At 53.9% G+C, this 15,906-nt stretch overlaps 1 protein-coding gene across 1 annotated transcript; it reads right to left on the reverse strand.

Annotated features, from left to right (window-relative positions):
• Positions 1-303: 303 nt before the first annotated feature.
• Positions 304-15,906, reverse strand: Catsper1 (cation channel sperm associated 1). The gene is made up of 12 exons (XM_048361440.1): positions 15,865-15,906; positions 11,291-12,161; positions 8,108-8,317; positions 7,399-7,512; positions 7,164-7,317; positions 6,038-6,129; positions 5,687-5,830; positions 5,467-5,530; positions 5,232-5,304; positions 5,073-5,133; positions 475-623; positions 304-344 (listed from the first exon to the last, which is right to left on the reverse strand). Exons 1-12 carry the CDS (start codon positions 15,904-15,906, stop codon positions 318-320), a joined length of 2,001 nt encoding a protein of 666 aa, XP_048217397.1. The 3' UTR covers positions 304-317.

Raw genomic sequence — 15,906 nt, forward strand, 5'->3', positions numbered from 1 at the left:
GAAGCGCTAGTCTTGAGTGGCAAAGCTAAAGGAAAACACCCTGGCCCTGAGTTCAAGTCCTAGTAAATGTACAAATACAAAAAACCCCAACAAAACAACAGCCTCTTAGACATGATTTGTGTATGGGCCACGAGTTCCTTTGCATTGTGCTTTGGCCCTGTCAGCAGTGAGGACGCAGAGCCATATAGGGTTTTAAAAACTCTATGTTGAGACCCCAGCTCCGCAGGGCCCAGACCATCACTGTAGCAGTCAGCCACGTGTCGCCTTCCCCGTGACGGGCGGCTTGAGCGTGTCTGCATGGGGGGTGCTTTGCGGGGTCACTGACTGAAGTCCTCTTCTCCAGCCTGTGGGAGACGTGGGACAGGAGGGTGAGTAAACAGGCCAACCCGGAACACCACCTGTGGCTTGCCCCTTCTGGGCTGGGATCCTCCCGGAAGCCCGTCTCCCCATCCCTCCGTGTCCGGCTTGGGGCACCTCAAAGGCAGTGTCGACAATCTCATCCAAGATGGACGCCTGGGAGCGGAACTTCTGCTGCTGCTGCTCCACCGCGGCCACCAGCTGCAGGAACAAGAACTGGAGCTCCTTCTGCCTGTGTGGGGGCAGAGGCCAGGGCCAGGCTGTCCCTACAAGTGACCCCCCCCACCTCCCTTCCTTACGTGTCTCTTTTCCAACACCTGACAAGGCCCCTGGGTCTGCCTGCACTATGAAGGCTCGGGCATTAACTGTGGTATGTGTGTGTGTGTGCGTGTGTGTGTGTGCTGGTACTGTACTGGGGTTGGAACACGGGGTCTGGACTCTCATTTCATGGTTTTTGTGCTCAAGGCTAGCACTCTACCACGTGTGGATCTCCACTGTCAGCTTTCTTGGCGGTTCACTGGAGATAAGAGTCTCTCAGAATTCTCGGCCTAGGCTGGCTTCGAGTCACGATCCTCAGACCTCAGCCTCTGGAGCAGCTAGGATGACAGGCGTGAGCCGCTCCTGCCTGCCTGGCAATCAACTCTTTACCTTTCCAGCCACTCATCCCTCCTGGCACCCAGGTGCCTGCCCCAGCCTATCCGCTGAGCCTCTCCACGGTCCACTCAACCACCTGCCCACCTACTCACCCACCCACGCAGCCCCTGCACCCGCCGTGCTCACCTAGCCCTCTCGCCACGAGCTCCTCCCTAGGTCACCCACCCGTGGTCAAGGTGCGGCCCTCGCCATTCTGCGCAGTCAGTCACCCACAGAACCGCCCCCCACCTGCCCCTCCACTCATTCACGACCCTACCCGTCCATCCACCCATTCGATCTTATCCATCCATCCACCAACTACCCTGGAAACAATGAGCAAGGTATTCCAAGGACACAAAAGATGACTAAGATGCCTCACCCCTCAGATCCAGACAGCCACCCCTGCCTGATATGTCGGGCAAACATGGGGCGCTCAGGGCTCCCAGGAGGGAAACCACACCCAGTTCTGGGGGCCTGGGGGTGTTCCTGGTGGGAGTACTATTGAGCTGATAGGATCACACATGAGGGCAGGGCTCCCGGTGCTCCATACAGCAGAGCGTGTCACTGAGGGGCGAGGGAAGGCTTCTGGAAAGCCTGCTTCAGGGCGTGTGGGGATGGAAGGTGGAAACATCCAGAGGTGTCAGAGAGAAGCAGCTATGGCAGGAGCTTAGACTCAGAAGAGAGAAATATTCCTGGGCTGGAGGTATGGCTCAGTTAGTAGGGTGCTAGCCAATAAGTGAAAGTGTCAGGTACTAAGTTTGAGTGTCAGTCTCACACCAAAGAGAGAGACAGAGAAACGAGAGAGAGAGAGAGAGAGAGAGAGAGAGAGAGTCAGTCCAAAACTACCCTGAAAGACTGCTCTCAGGGGAGGCGGCCAGTGGGGGACCATGCCCCCAGAGAAAAGAGAAAAGAGCCAGTGCAGGGTGACATTCCAGATGCTTGAACAAAGAGAGTGAGCAGAGGAGGCCCAAGAAGTGATGCAAGCCAGGCTAGCAAGGGCCTGCTGTCACCTGAGACTGGCATCAACATCCAGGGAACATTCCAGGCCTCTGCCTGGAGGTAGGAACCCATGTGCTGGGTCTGGGAAAGAGTGTGACAAAGCAGGATTGTGCTGGGCGGCCCGAGGGAGGCTGGCACAGGTCTGGTCATGAAGCGCCCGGCGTGGCAGCCTGCAGAGCCCAGAGGATAGCAGTGCTCTGTCGACAGGAGCCAGGCTGGACGGGGTGAGAAGGGCCCAGTGTCCGGACAGATCGACCTCACAGGAGTAGAGCTTGGGAGCCAGGAAACCGAGGCAATGCCAAGGACCCTAGACACGCAGTGAGTCCCCAGCTGACCACGAGAATGAGCGGCAAGGGGAATCAATCACCTAGCTGCCAGGTGTACACCCCAAGTGTTCTGCTACAATCCCCCACTCTCTTCTGGCTGCCATCTGTGCACTCTGTCTCTCTTTCCCATTTAATTTTGTGCTGGTCCTGGGGCTTGAACTTGGGGCCTTACACTCTCCCGTAGCCTTTTACCTCAAGGCTGGTGGCTCTGCCACTTGAGCCACAGCCCCACGTCTGGCTTTTTGAGGGTTCATTGGAGATGAGCATCTCACAGTTATTTCTGCCCCAGCTGATCTTCAGTCAAGCTTCATCTCGGTCTTCTGGCTGGTCCATGCAGTGCGGGCCACTCTGGGTCCCCCTTTCTTAAAGCTGTCCTTGGGCCACTTGTGGTCTCAAGTCCCACTTGTTGACATGGGTGTTTGCAGCGCTTCCCTCCCAGCCCGACCCCTGCCCGGGAGACACGCAGACCTGCAGCCCGAGGCGACCCCTCCCTTTGGACGCCTCACCTCTCTGTCATGGCCCCGAACTTTCTCTCGATGAACTCCATCCCCAAAGTGCTTTCAAGCTTTGCTTCTTCCTGGTCTGCATGGAGAGAGAGGAGCGGGAAGGAAGCATGTCAGGATTTGACGGGGGACAGGAACCCCATATGTCAGGTAGAATCTGGTTTAAGGTATTTCCATCTAGCATGTGCCAAACAAGTTGTGTCTTCGGGCGTGGAGCTTGCAGTGACTTTGTGCTTTCATTTCCTCATCCACTCCTTTTGTCCTTTAAGTAACTGTGATTAATATTATTTTTGGTAGTACTCAGTGCCTTATACTTGCTAAGCAGGTGCTCTACCTCTGAGTCATGCCTCTTGCCCTTTTTGTTCATGCTGGTTCTAGGGCCTTGAACTCTGGGCCTTGAGCTCTTACTCAGCTTTTTCTACTCATAGCTGGGGCTCACAGCTACTATACCTTCAGTTTTGGCATTTTCTTGGTTAATTGGAACTAAGAATCTTATAGGTTTGTCTTCCCTGGCTGGCTTAAAACAGATTTTCAGATATCGACCTCCTGGGTAGCTAGGATTATAGGCATGAATCACAGATGCCTGGCTACCATATATATACACATATACATATACACATATATACATACATACATATGTGGGTTGAACTCTGGGCCTGGGCAGTGTCCCTGAGCACTTCAGCTCAAGGCTAGCTCTCTACCACTTTGAGCCACAATACCACTTCTGGTTTTCTGGAGATAAGAGTCTCCCAGACTTTCCTGCCCAGACTGGCTTTGAACCTGGATCCTCAGATCTCAGTCTCCTGAGTAGCTAGGATTACAGGCATGAGCCACAAGCGCCTGGCTACCCTGTATATATTTAAGATAAGGTTTTGCTTTCTGCATATGTCTGGGCTTCAATCTGCCTTTTTGTGTGTGTCATTCCTGGGGCTTGAACTCAGGGCTTTGGTGCTGTCCCTGAACTGTTTTTTGCTCAAGGCTAGCAGTGCTCTAGCACTTGAGCCACAGCTCCACTTCTGGCTTTTTGGTGGCTAACTGGAAATAAGAGTCTCATGGACTTTCCTGCCAGGGCTGGTTTTGAACTGCTATCCTCAGATCTCAGCTCCTGAGTAGGTAGGATTATAGGCATGAGCCATCAGTGGAGGTTCCAATTGGTCTATCTGCATATTGTTTACTTCCTACTGTAGCAGCAATGATAGATACATATCACCATCTTTTTCCGGTTGAAATATAATCTTGAAGACTTTTCTGGCAGGCTGGCCTGGAATCATAGTCCTCTTCTCTCAGCCTCCCACTTAACTGAGATGACAGGTACATGTCACTAGCCCCATGCATACAATTTTTGTGGAGCTGAGGATAGAATCCAGGACCTCCTGCATGTTAGGCAAATGTTCTACCACTGTTCTATTCCCTAGCTACTGCTGTCCTACTTTTCCAGAGGAACCACCCCTACCCAGGTTCACTGCATGTTGTCTAATTGGGGCCATGGCCCACCCTCTGAGGTCACATGACCACAGCCTGACCAATCATAGCCTACAGTGATTGGTTCAAAATTAGGTGCATGATCCAATCAGAACGGAGGAAGCTCATTTCTGGGCTGTTACTAAGGACCTGCTGAAGCCCAGCTGCTAGGAACTTTCTAAGTTATTACCATACATGGAGATTTGGTGAACATAATTGGACAAGATAGTTGTTTTCCAAGTGGGTCTTTCAAGAGTTGATGAGCAGGGGGAAAGTGGGGGAAAGAGAAGGGGTGATATTATCCAAAAAGAAATGTACTCATTACCTGACTTATGAAATGGTAATCTCTCTGCATAACACCTTAAAAACAACAATAAAACTACATATTCTTTTTTTTGTTGTTTGTTTGCCAGTCCTGGGCTTAGACTCAGGGCCTGAGCACGGTCCCTGGCTTCTTTTTGCTCAAGGCTAGCACTCTACCACTTGAGCCACAGCGCCACTTCTGGCCATTTTCTATGTATGTGGTGCTGGGGAAATGAACCCAGGGCTCCGTGTACGGGAGGCAAGCACTCTTGCCACTAGGCCATATTCCCAGCCCCATATTCTTCTTTTTTTTTTTTTAATGGTCATGAATTGGTTTTTGGAGGATCTTCCTGAAGTTCTTTGCACCAAGGTCCTAAACTTGGAATGTCTTCTCGAATTTCAGATCCTAAGGCTCTAAAACTGAGCCTGTGGTTTTGTGCCAGGCTACGGAGGGAGGCTTAGGCGGTGGCCAAGGAGGCGGGACAGGTACCTGATCGTCTAAGCTCTGTCAGGGAGTCATCCAGAAGCTTCTCCTGGATCTGGGCGGCTTTCTGGGACGAAGAGAGGGAAGGGTTAGTCCTGCGGCAGTTCTTTGCTTCCAATCCTGGAGCATTCGCTTTGTGTGTCCACCCCTCCTCCTTCCCCCTACCTCCTGTTTCACTTTCTCTAGGTTCTTGAGTAGAGCCATCTGGAAGTTATCCACTAGGACAGCAATCACAAGGCTGGAGGAGGGGGGACAGTGGGGTGCTCTCAAAGGATATGCCAGAGGAGAGGTCCCCTAACTGCCCTTGAGTTCAGTGCGGCATGACCAGGGTGAGGGGACGGGGTGGGCGTGCGGGGGGTCAGGCGGGGCGGCGAGGCGGCTCGCAGAGTGGGGTCCTCACTTGAGGAAGATGAAGTACTGGATGATGATGTAGATCATGAGGATGGGGATGATGTACCAGGCACCTGGAGGAGGAAGAGACGAGGATGGCTCGGTCAGCGCCCTCCTCTCCCTTCTCGACCCTTTCCGGCAGGCCTCAGTCCTCGCATCGCAGGGAGGGCCTCGCATCGGTGGGAGGCCTTGGGAGTCTGCAGCCAGCCTGACTCTGGTCCTCCACTCACCCTGGGCCCGACTGTCCAGATAGATGAGGGACCAGTCATCCAGGGTGAGCAGGGTGAAGAGGGTGAAGATGGTGGTTAAGATGCTCTGGAAACGCTTGGGGTCCGAGTGGCGGAACAGACCCCGGAGAACCACGGAGAAGAGGACTTTGCAGTTCAGGGCCAAGCCAGGCTCCTTGGCTCCTGGGCCCCTCCGCGGCCCCGCCCCTCCGCGGCCCCGCCCCTCCGCGGCCCCGCCCCTCCGCGGCCACGCCCCCTCCGCGGCCACGCCCCGCCCCGCTTCCACCCCAGGCCCCGCCCCTCCGCGACCCCGCCCCCCGACCACACTTCCGGTGCCTCCCAGGCTGGGGATACACATGCAGGTAAACATGAGGATTAGGATGGCGGTGATGGATGGCAAGGTTCGGGCCAGGGTCCCTGTCACTTCGTGGACGCTGGTCAGGATGCTGCGGGCAGAGGCAAAAAGGGAGGGTGAGACCGGGAGGGTGAAAGCAGGCGGGTGATTTCGGAAGTCCTCGCCCCTCCCTGGAAAATGAAGACGTGAATCCCAGCCATAGATCTCAAATTAGGTTTATTAGAAGCCAGCTGAAGGCTAGAGCTCCCCACCCTCACCAATGGATTCCTTGGAGATTTAGGACTGTATCCTTCCATCCCCGCCTTTTTTTTTTTTTGGTGCTGGTACTGGGACTTGAGCTAAAGGCTTTTCCGCTCAAGGCTGGCACCGTACACCCCTTGAGCCACTGCTGCACTTCCAGCCCTTTGGTGGTTAACTAGAGATAAGAGCTGAAGGACTGACCCCCACCTTATTATCCCAGGTGCATACAGAAGTCAGGCAAGGGCTGGGAAAGTGGCTTAGCGGTAGAGTGCTCGCCTAGCATGCACAAAGCCCTGGGTTCCATTTCTTAGCCCCACATAAACAGAAAAGGCTGGAAGTGGCGCTGTGGCTCAAGTGGTAGAGCGTTAGCCTTGAGCAAAAAGAAGCCAGGGACAGTGCTCAGACCTTGAGTTTAAGCCCCAGGACTGGCCAAAAAAAAAGTCAGGCAAAACTGCAGGTATGCACGGATGTGCTTGAGATGCCGGACTATCTGATTTAAGCCTAACCATCAACAAAGTCAACCCACAGTCCCTACCTCCCCCAGCCTGATTAGCCTTTTCAGTAACCTCTGTCTCCTTGTTCAGACCCCATACCCCCCCTCCTTGCACAATCTCCATGCCCATGCCCGTGGGAAGGTCTGTTGCCCCTCACTGTGCCTCAATAAACAGTCCTAGCCTGTAGAGAACTGAGTCCAACCTTTTCCTTTTCCTTTCTCCTCTGTTTTCCTAACAAGAGTCTTACAGACTTTCCTTCCCCAGGCTGGCTTCAAACTGTGATCCTCAGGTCTCACTCTCCTGAGTAGCTAGGATTATAGGCCTGAGCTACTGGTGTCTGGGCTTTGTCTCCCCTTCCTCACTCCAGGAGAACAGCCTTGGCTGTGCAAACCTGAACCTCCGTAGGACACGGAGGGCCCTCAGAGCCCGCAGGCTCTTGAAGACCTTGAGGATCCGGAAGACGCTGTGGTTATAAAAGGAGTAGGTGAGGGAGTTGATCTGTATAAACACGAAGTCCAGCACAGCCATGACCATGATGAAGAAGTCTAGGGGTGGAGAGGGTGCCTGAGTGGGGCCCTCATGCTAGGGCCCACCCCACATAGCTCAGCCCCTTCAGCCCCACCCACCGAGATTGTTCCAGGGATCATAGAAATACTTCAGGCCCAGGGCAATGATCTTGAGCAGGGCTTCAATGACGTAGATGCAGAGGAAAACACAATCGAAGGCCATAAAGTACCACTCTGTGGAGACACCAGGGACTTGCTCAGGGCTGCTACAGCAGCCCAAGCCCCACCCTCTCCCCCTCACCACAGGGATCACAGGGACTTTACCACCCAGGCTGGCTTTGAGCTGTGATCCTCAGATCTCAGCCCCTTGTATAGTTAGGATTATGGCGTATGCCACTGGCATCTGGTGCCTCCTCCTCCTCCTCCTCTGATAGTGTTTCCTACGTATTCCTGCCATCCGAGTCACTGGGACTACAGGCACTGACCACACTTGGCCCCAAGGAGAGTTTTACTTTGATCACTCCAGGGTTTCCTAGGGGTTTTCTGGCCCCTCAAGCAGTCAAGAGTCCCAGAGCATTTCCCACTCAGAGCATAGTTAGAGCAGGTGCGCCACCTGGTGGTGACATCCATGAACCCTAAGCTTCCAGTGCCCAGTCTGGCTGACCCCAACAGTCTCCTCTGAGCCTCATCGCTGCCAACACTGGGAGTGTTACTGACTTCCCAGAGGTGAGGATCAGCAGAGGGGGCTATGAAAATTGACCATCATTGGATCAGGTTTAGGGACCACGCCCATGGCGTTTCCCACAGGAACAGGGCCCCTGACTCTTACCACCCCGGATCTCAACTTCAGCAAAGGTCTGAGCCACCAGCATGATGGTGTTAAGGCAGACGAAAATGAAGATGAAGGTTTCAAAGACCATGGACTGGATCAATTCCCGCATCATATTCCGGAAGCTCCAAATGAGTTGGTTTAATTTTTCCAAAAACTGATGGAAGTAATTCCCAGAGCGCTTCTTCTTGTGGGCCCGCTGCATCTTGCCTGATACAGTGGGACAAAAAGTCATGTCTGTACAGGTATGGGGGGAAGAGGGCGCAAGGGCTGCATGCACCTTCTCAGATTAGGTGAGGGGCTCATCAGCATCTTGCCTACTGACCTGCTGGCCACTCATTAATGGGGCCAACTTGTGTGGGATACTGTGTGTGTGTGTGTGTGTGTGTGTGTGTGTGTGTGTGTGTTGGTAATGGGGCTTGACTGAGGGTCTGGGCACTGTCCCTTAGCTTTGCTCAAGGCTGGCATTCTACCACCTGAGCCACAGCTCTCCTTCTGGCTCTTTGGTGACTCACTGAATTTGAGTCTAGTGGACTTTGCTGTCCAGGCTGGCTTTGTTTTGCTTTGTTTTTTTTGCTTTTTTTTTTTTTTTGGCCAGTCGTGGGCCTTGGACTCAGGGCCTGAGCACTGTCCCTGGCTTCTTCCCGCTCAAGGCTAGCACTCTGCCACTTGAGCCACAGCGCCGCTTCTGGCCATTTTCTGTATATGTGGTGCTGGGGAATCGAACCTAGGGCCTCGTGTATCCGAGGCAGGCACTCTTGCCACTAGGCTATATCCCCAGCCCTTGCTTTGTTTTTTTTTTTTTTGCCAGTCCTGGGGCTTGGACTCGAGGCCTGAGTACTATCCCTGGCTTTTTTTGCTGGAGGCTAGAACTCTGCCACTTAAGCCACAGTGCCACCTCCGGCTTTTTCTATATATGTGGTGCGGAGGAATTGAACCCAGGGTCTCATGTAAGCACTTTACCACTAGGCCATATTCCCAGCCCCCAGGCTGGCTTTGAACCGTGATCCTCAGATCGCAGGCTCTTGAGTAGCTAGGTTCACAGGTCCACTGGCACCTGACGTGGTTGGGATTGAGTGGATTCTGAAATGCCTGGTCCTGGATCGCCCTGTGTTGTGCTCAGGTTCAGTTACACAAGGCAAATCAGACCCTCCGGACCGCCCCCAGCCTCTCCGTGAGGCTTCCCTTCCCTCTTTCTTCGTTCTCCCTGGCTTCCTTTCCCCTCTCCATCCAAGAGGTCACTGGCCTGTCCCTGCTTGTTCATGACACTGTTGCCCTATTTGTTGGACTATAAGGACCCAAGCCTGGGAGACTGTGTAGCAGCCATTGGTTCCCAGGCTCTGTCCTTGGCAGCCCCACCGCTTAGTGGAGGAAATGCAGATACAGAGAGCCCAGAGATACATGTGGTGATGTGGAGGATGTCAGGCCCCCAGCACAGGATGGTCTGTGACTGACGGACCTCACGCGGCCTAGAAACTCTCGCAGGCAGGGACCGAGCTAGATTCCTCCCTGTGCTCCCAGGGCCGGCCTCAATGTTTAAGAAGTGAGCGAGTGAATGAATGAAGCACTGACCAAACAAATAACTCATGGCTTGCAGAGGAGCATGGTTCCGGAAATAAAGGCTGGCCAGGCATCCGCCATCTTGGCTATTCAAGAGGCTGAGATCTGAGTATACAGTTTGAAGCCAGCCTGGGCGGGAAAGTTTATGAGACTCTCAGGCGGCTTGGACTCAGGGCCTGAGCGCCGTCCTTGACCTTCTTTTTGCTCAAGGTTAGCACTCTACCACTTGAGCCACAGCGCCACTTCCGGCCTTTTCTGTTTATATGGTGCTGGGGAGTGGAGCCCAGGGCTTCATGTATGCTAGGCAAGCACGCTACCACTAAGACACATTCTCCGCCACCCCCCCCCCATTTTTTTTTTTTTTTTTTGGCCAGTCCTGGGGCTTGGACTCAGGGCCTGAGCACTGTCCCTGGCTTCCTTTTGCTCAAGGCTAGCACTCTGCCACTTGAGCCACAGCGCCACTTCTGGCCGTTTTCTGTATATGTGGTGCTGGGGAATCGAACCCGGGGAATCGAACCCAGGGCCTCATGTATACGAGGCAGGCACTGTTGCCATTAGGCCATATCCCCAGCCCCCCCCATTTTTAAAGGCTAATTGCAGATAAGGACTGGGACTTTCCTGCCCCACCTGGCTTTGAACCATGATGCTCAGATCTCAGCGTCCTAAGTGGCTAGGATGACAGTCGTGAGCCACCAGCACCTGGCATGTATGAGACTTTTATCTCGAATTAACCACCAAGAAGTTAGAAGTGGAGTTGGCCTTGAGTGGAAACCCTAAGGGACAGTGGCTAGGCCCTAAGTGTAAGCTAAAAGGAAGAAAAGAAAAGAGAAAGAAAAAGCAAGCAAGGAGGGAAGAGAGGGAAGAAGGGAGGGAGAGCGAGTATGATATCTTGTGCCTATGACTCCAGCTGCTCAGGAGGCGGAGATTGTGAAGACTTATGTTCAAAGCCAGCTGGGACAGAAAGGAAGATCTCTATCTCAATATCAGGTTGTCTTTTTTTCAGTCCCGGGTCTTGAACTCAGGGCCTGGGCTCTGGCCCTGACCACTTGAGCCGCAGTTCCGCTTCTGCCTTTTTCTGTGTATGTGGTGCTGGGGAATCGAACCCAGGGCTTCATGCATGCTTAGGCAAGCACTCTACCACTGAGTCACAGTCCCAGCCCTGTGGACTGCCTGTTATCCCAGCAACCTGTGAAGCTGTAGGTAGGAAGTAGTAAGTAACTAAGTACAAAAAGAGTGGTAGAGCACCTGCCTGGCAAGTGTGAGGCCCTGAGTTTAAACTCAAGCCACCAAAAAGAAAGGAAGAGAGAGGGGAGGGAGGGAGGAAGGGAACAGCCAATGGCTTATGCATATAATTCTAGCCACTCGGGGCTGCGACCCGAGGGCTGCTGGGGCTGATAAATCCAGGTTGAAGGTACAGGTGCCGCACCAGTGCCGGACAAAGCTCAAGGGCAGAGCCCAGAGCCGAACCGAAGCAAAGCTGGGCCCGTCTGGATTGGGTCGGGATGAGGCTGGGCTGGGCGCTGAGCGGTGGGGCGGGGCGGGGCGGGGTGGGGTGGGGTGGGGTGGGGAGGCCGGGCTGGGGCGGGGCGGGGAGGCCCGGCTGGGCCGGCAGCGCCTCCTCACCTTTGCGCTTGTGCAACTTCTCCTCCTCCATCCAGATCCCCGACTCCTGGGTGAACTGGGGGTGGATTCTGCTGGACACCCGGGAGGAGCGGGAGTGGATGGCCACGCGGGACTGGACGGCGGCGCTGTGGGCCGAGTCCCTGGAGCGCATGGCCGAGGGGACGGGGTGCGCGCGGGGCTGGCCCGGGCCCGTCGCGGGGCGGGGGTGCGGCGGCGGGCCGCGGTGCGCGTCGCGGGCCGCCTCCGCGGGCTGGGGGCTCTCCTCGGCGCGGTGCGCGTCGGCGCGGAGGTGGGACGCGCCGCGTGGGCGGGGCGCGCCCGGCGGGGGCTGCGGCCGGCCGTGCGGCGCGGCGCCCGGGGACCCCGCGGGCTCGCCCGGGCCGTGGTGCAGGATCCCCGTCGGGGGCGGCCGGCCGGGGCGGTGGGGCTCCGGAGCCGGGTCATCGCCGGGGGGCGCCCCGGGGCCCCGGGCCCAGAAGTAGGACGGCCTGCGGAGCAGGGGCTGCGGGAGGTCGCCCGGGGGCGGAGGCTCGGCCCGGAGCCGGGGGCCCGCGTGCGGCGGCGGCGAGGCGCGGGGGCCCGGCCGCTGCGCGGCCTCCTCGGCCCCGGGGCGCGGGTCCGTGGCGGCGCGGGGAGCGCGGGGGCCCCGGAGAGCCCCAGCCGCGGCAGCAGGTGCGCAGGCTCCCGGACCTCGGCACTGCTCCTCCGGGCCGCGCGGGTTGCCAGGGGCCCTCGCGTGCCTGGAAGGTTCGCGAAGGAACCGTGCGGCCTGTGAGGTCACCCGCAGGCCGGCACAGGTCGAGCAGCCCCCCTTCCCGCGGGATGGCTCGAGACCCGCGGCCCTGGGGAAGCCACGTTGCGGGGCTGGAGGCTGAGAATGGAAGGGTCAGGGTTTGAAGCTAGCTCAGAAAGTTCATGAGCTTCTCTCCGGAGGGAGGGAGGGAGGGAAGGGAGGGAGGGAGGGAGGAAGGGAGGAAGGAAAGAAGAGGGAGGGAGGGAAGGAAGGAAGAAGGAGGAGGAGGAAGGGAGGGAAGGAAGGAAGGAGAGGGAGGGAAGGAAAGAAGGAGAGGGAGGGTGGGAGAGGGAGGGTGGGAGGAAGGAAGAGGGAGGGAGGGAAGGAAGGAAGGAAGCCAGGACTCTGTGGTTCACACCTATAAGCCTAGCTACTCAGGAGGCTGAGATCTGAGGATCCAGGTTCAAAGCCAGCCTGGGCAGAAGACTCTGTGAGATTCTTATCTCCAATTAACCACTAGAAAACCAGAAGTGGGGCTGTGGCTCAAAGTGGTAAGATGCTAGCCTTGAGCTGAAGAGCTTAGGGACAGTGCCCAGGCCCAGAGTTCAAGCCCCATAACCTGCCAAAAAATAAAAACGGGAGGTTGGTCCCCACCAAGAGACCTCTATGTGAGAAACAAAAGCAAAAGGCCTGGGATTTGACTCCTGACTCCTGCTGGGGGGGCTATCACAGTGTGTGTGTGTGTGTGTGTGTGTGTGTGTGTGTGTGTGCGCGCGCACGCGCGCGCGCTGGGGCTTGAACTCAGTTTTTCTCTCTTTCCCATGGCCTTTTTACTTAAGGCTGGCATAGTATCACTGAGCTCCAGCTCCAGCTCCTCCTCTTGCTTTTGGCTGGTTACTTGAAGATGAGAGGGACTGAAAATATGGCCTAGTGGTAAAGAGCTTGCCTCGTGTATATGAAGCCCTAGGTTCAGTTCCCCAGCACCACATATTTAGAAAAGGCCAGAAGTGGCGCTGTGGCTCAAGTGGCAGAGTGCTAGCCTTGAGCAAAAAGAAGCCAGGGACAGTGCTCGGGCCCTAAGTTCAAGCCCCAGGACTGGCAAAAAAAAAAAAAAAAAAAAGTTTGAAGATGAGAGTTTCTGGGATTTGGCTGCTTAGACTGGCTTCAAATTGTGATCCTCGGGTCTCAGCCTCCTGAGTAGCTAGTGTTACAGGCATGAGCCACCAGCACAGTAGGTCTTGGGCTTTGAGTATTAGGCAGGTGACCCTGGATCTCTGTTCCTTGTAGGGTGGTTCATGGGTGCAAGAAGCCGGGCTTTCAGAGTTGGGAACCTCAGAAACCACTTGAAGACATGGTTCAGTCCCGTTCAATAGTGAATGAGGCAGGACTGCTCGTTCAGTTGAGTCCTTTTTTTTCCATGTGGGATCAGGACAACTATTAGTAAGTTGTGTATTGCATGGCGTGCTGGGAAAGAAGCATCCTTCTTTTTCTCTCCCTGATCTCCTCTGCGGGCTGATGACTGACTTATGGAACAAACAAGTTCTACGGGTATGGAAAATCGGGGGACATTTCCCTTCTAAATGAAATAGTTAAGGGAGTTGGAGATGTGGCTCAGTGGGTAGAGTGCCAGCAAATGAGCAAAAGTATGAGGTACTGAGTTCAAGTCCCAGACCTAAAAATGAAAAGAAAAGAAATAGTTAAGGGCTGGAGGCATGGCTCAAGTGGTAGAGTACTAACATTTGCTATGAACAAGGAGGCCAAACAAGCTTGCACCCCCAAGTTCTAGCCCTTGAATTTGCAAGAAAAAGAAAGAAGTGGAAAGAAATGAAAGAAAGAAGAAAACAAGCACATAAGAGCTCAACTAGACATGGTGGCACACATTTGTCATCTAAGCCTTCAGGAGGCTGAGGAAAGAGGATGGTGAGTTTGAGGAGAAATGACTTTGTAGCAAGATTTTGTCTCTAAGAAAAAAAAATCTGCAATACCAGCCTTCAGGAGACAGACAAGAGCAAGACTTATAAATCCACGGCCAGCCTGGGTTATATAGTGAAAGCTTGTTGTTGTTTTTTTAATCCTATTCTGTGACTCAGTTGCCTCCCCTATTCTTGGTGTCACCATATAAAACAGGAGTTACGCAGATCGAGAGTGAATGTGGTGAAGATTTCGTCATACTTGCATTTGGTTTAGTCATCTTCCAAGCTTGCTGTCTTCCCTTTCCACATCTTAATAACATTGATGCTTTATAAATAGGTCTAACATTCCAATGTGGAGATGTGTGTGTGTGTGTGCACGCGTGCACGCGCATGCCGTGCGAGTGTGTGCACAAGTGTGCCAGTACTGGGCCTTGAACTCCGGGCCTAGCACTTTGAATTAACAATTTTACTCACAGCTAGTGTGAGCCACAGCTCTGCTTCTGGCTTTTTGCTGATTAATTGGAGAGTCTCCTGGACTCTCCTGCCTGGGCTGGCTTTGAACCTCAATCCTCAGATCTCAACCTTCCTGAGTAGCTAGGATTACAGGCGTGAGCCCTTGGAGCCTGCCCACAGTCCCTGTTGAGGGCCACCCCCAGTGGCCTAAGAACTTCCCATGAGACTAACCCCTAAAGGCACCTCCACCTCCTGCTAAAGCACCGTGAGCCTTTGGGGGAACGTTCAGAATCCAAATTACAGCAGTTGGTGAGAACTGAATAATTAGCGAGCATATAAAATTAGAACAAGTGACATTCCAGTGCCAGACACAGTACAAAAAAGTGAAGTTTCTATTGTCATAGAGAACAATAGCGTGACATATTGATGACAGGTTATGTGATGCCAAAGAGATCTTCTTTTTTTCCTCTGATAATAAACTAAAAAAATTTTAAAAATCCAACAACAAACAAGCGGTTTTTTTTTTATTCAAGCTGATGAACCAACAGATTTCACCAATAAATGTCATGCTATTTGTAAATGTCAGTGAAAGAAAAAAAACATTCATTTTTTTTCCCAGCAAAGAAATAAGGATCCAAGATAAATTTAATGTTTATTCAGAGCCATACTCTGAAGTTCTGTCTTGCCAGACCATGGCATTTCACTCCTGTGGTTCCAGCATGTGGGAAGTGGAGCCAGAAGGCGAGTGTGAGGACAGTTTGGGCTATGGAGGGAGTTGTGAGACTGTCAGAGAACAACAACAACAAAAAAAAAAAAAAGGGAAGAAATGCTGGTGGCTCACACCTGTAATCCTAAGAAGGCGGAGATCTCAGAACCCTGGTTCAAAGCTAGCCTGGACAGAAAATTATTCAAGACACTATCTTGTCCACTTAACCACCAACAACCCAGAAGTGCAGTCGTGGCTCACGTGGTAGAACACCAGCCTTGAGTAAAAAAGCCAAGTAAGAGTATAAGGCCCTGAGTTCAAGTCCCGGGAGTGGCAAAATAGAAAAAACTCTTTTTTTTTGGCCTGGGCATTGTCCTTGAGATTTTTTTTTGTTCAAGGCTTACGTAAAACATGAACTTTTCTTTTTGGGTGTGTGTTTACCCCTCTCTGCTATGCAAGAGGCTGTGGACATCATCTGATTTGGGTGAGAAAGCTCTGTCCCACCCAGCAGTCAGCAGCGGGAGTAGGGGCAAACTATGACAGTGGGTACTTTGTGAAGCTCAGGGCCCAAGTGTGGCCGCTGCCCTGGCCACGGGCGTTGGAATTCTCTCCTGGCTGAGGAGGGCGAAGCCACAGACAGCTGCCATGCCAGTTCCTTCAGAGTCCCAGATGTTTCCTCTGGTGCCTCAACTTCCTGGCTTGGCAGGGAGTTCGTTCTAAGACCCCTACGCTTCCAGGCATCCACAGCAAGCTGCCTTTGGGGTTTCACCTGCCTGTCATGGCGGTAGTCTGCTTGGCAACAGGGCGTCAT

The sequence above is a fragment of the Perognathus longimembris genome, chromosome 13 (assembly GCF_023159225.1).
Source record: "Perognathus longimembris pacificus isolate PPM17 chromosome 13, ASM2315922v1, whole genome shotgun sequence".
NCBI classification, from domain to species: Eukaryota; Metazoa; Chordata; class Mammalia; order Rodentia; family Heteromyidae; genus Perognathus; species Perognathus longimembris.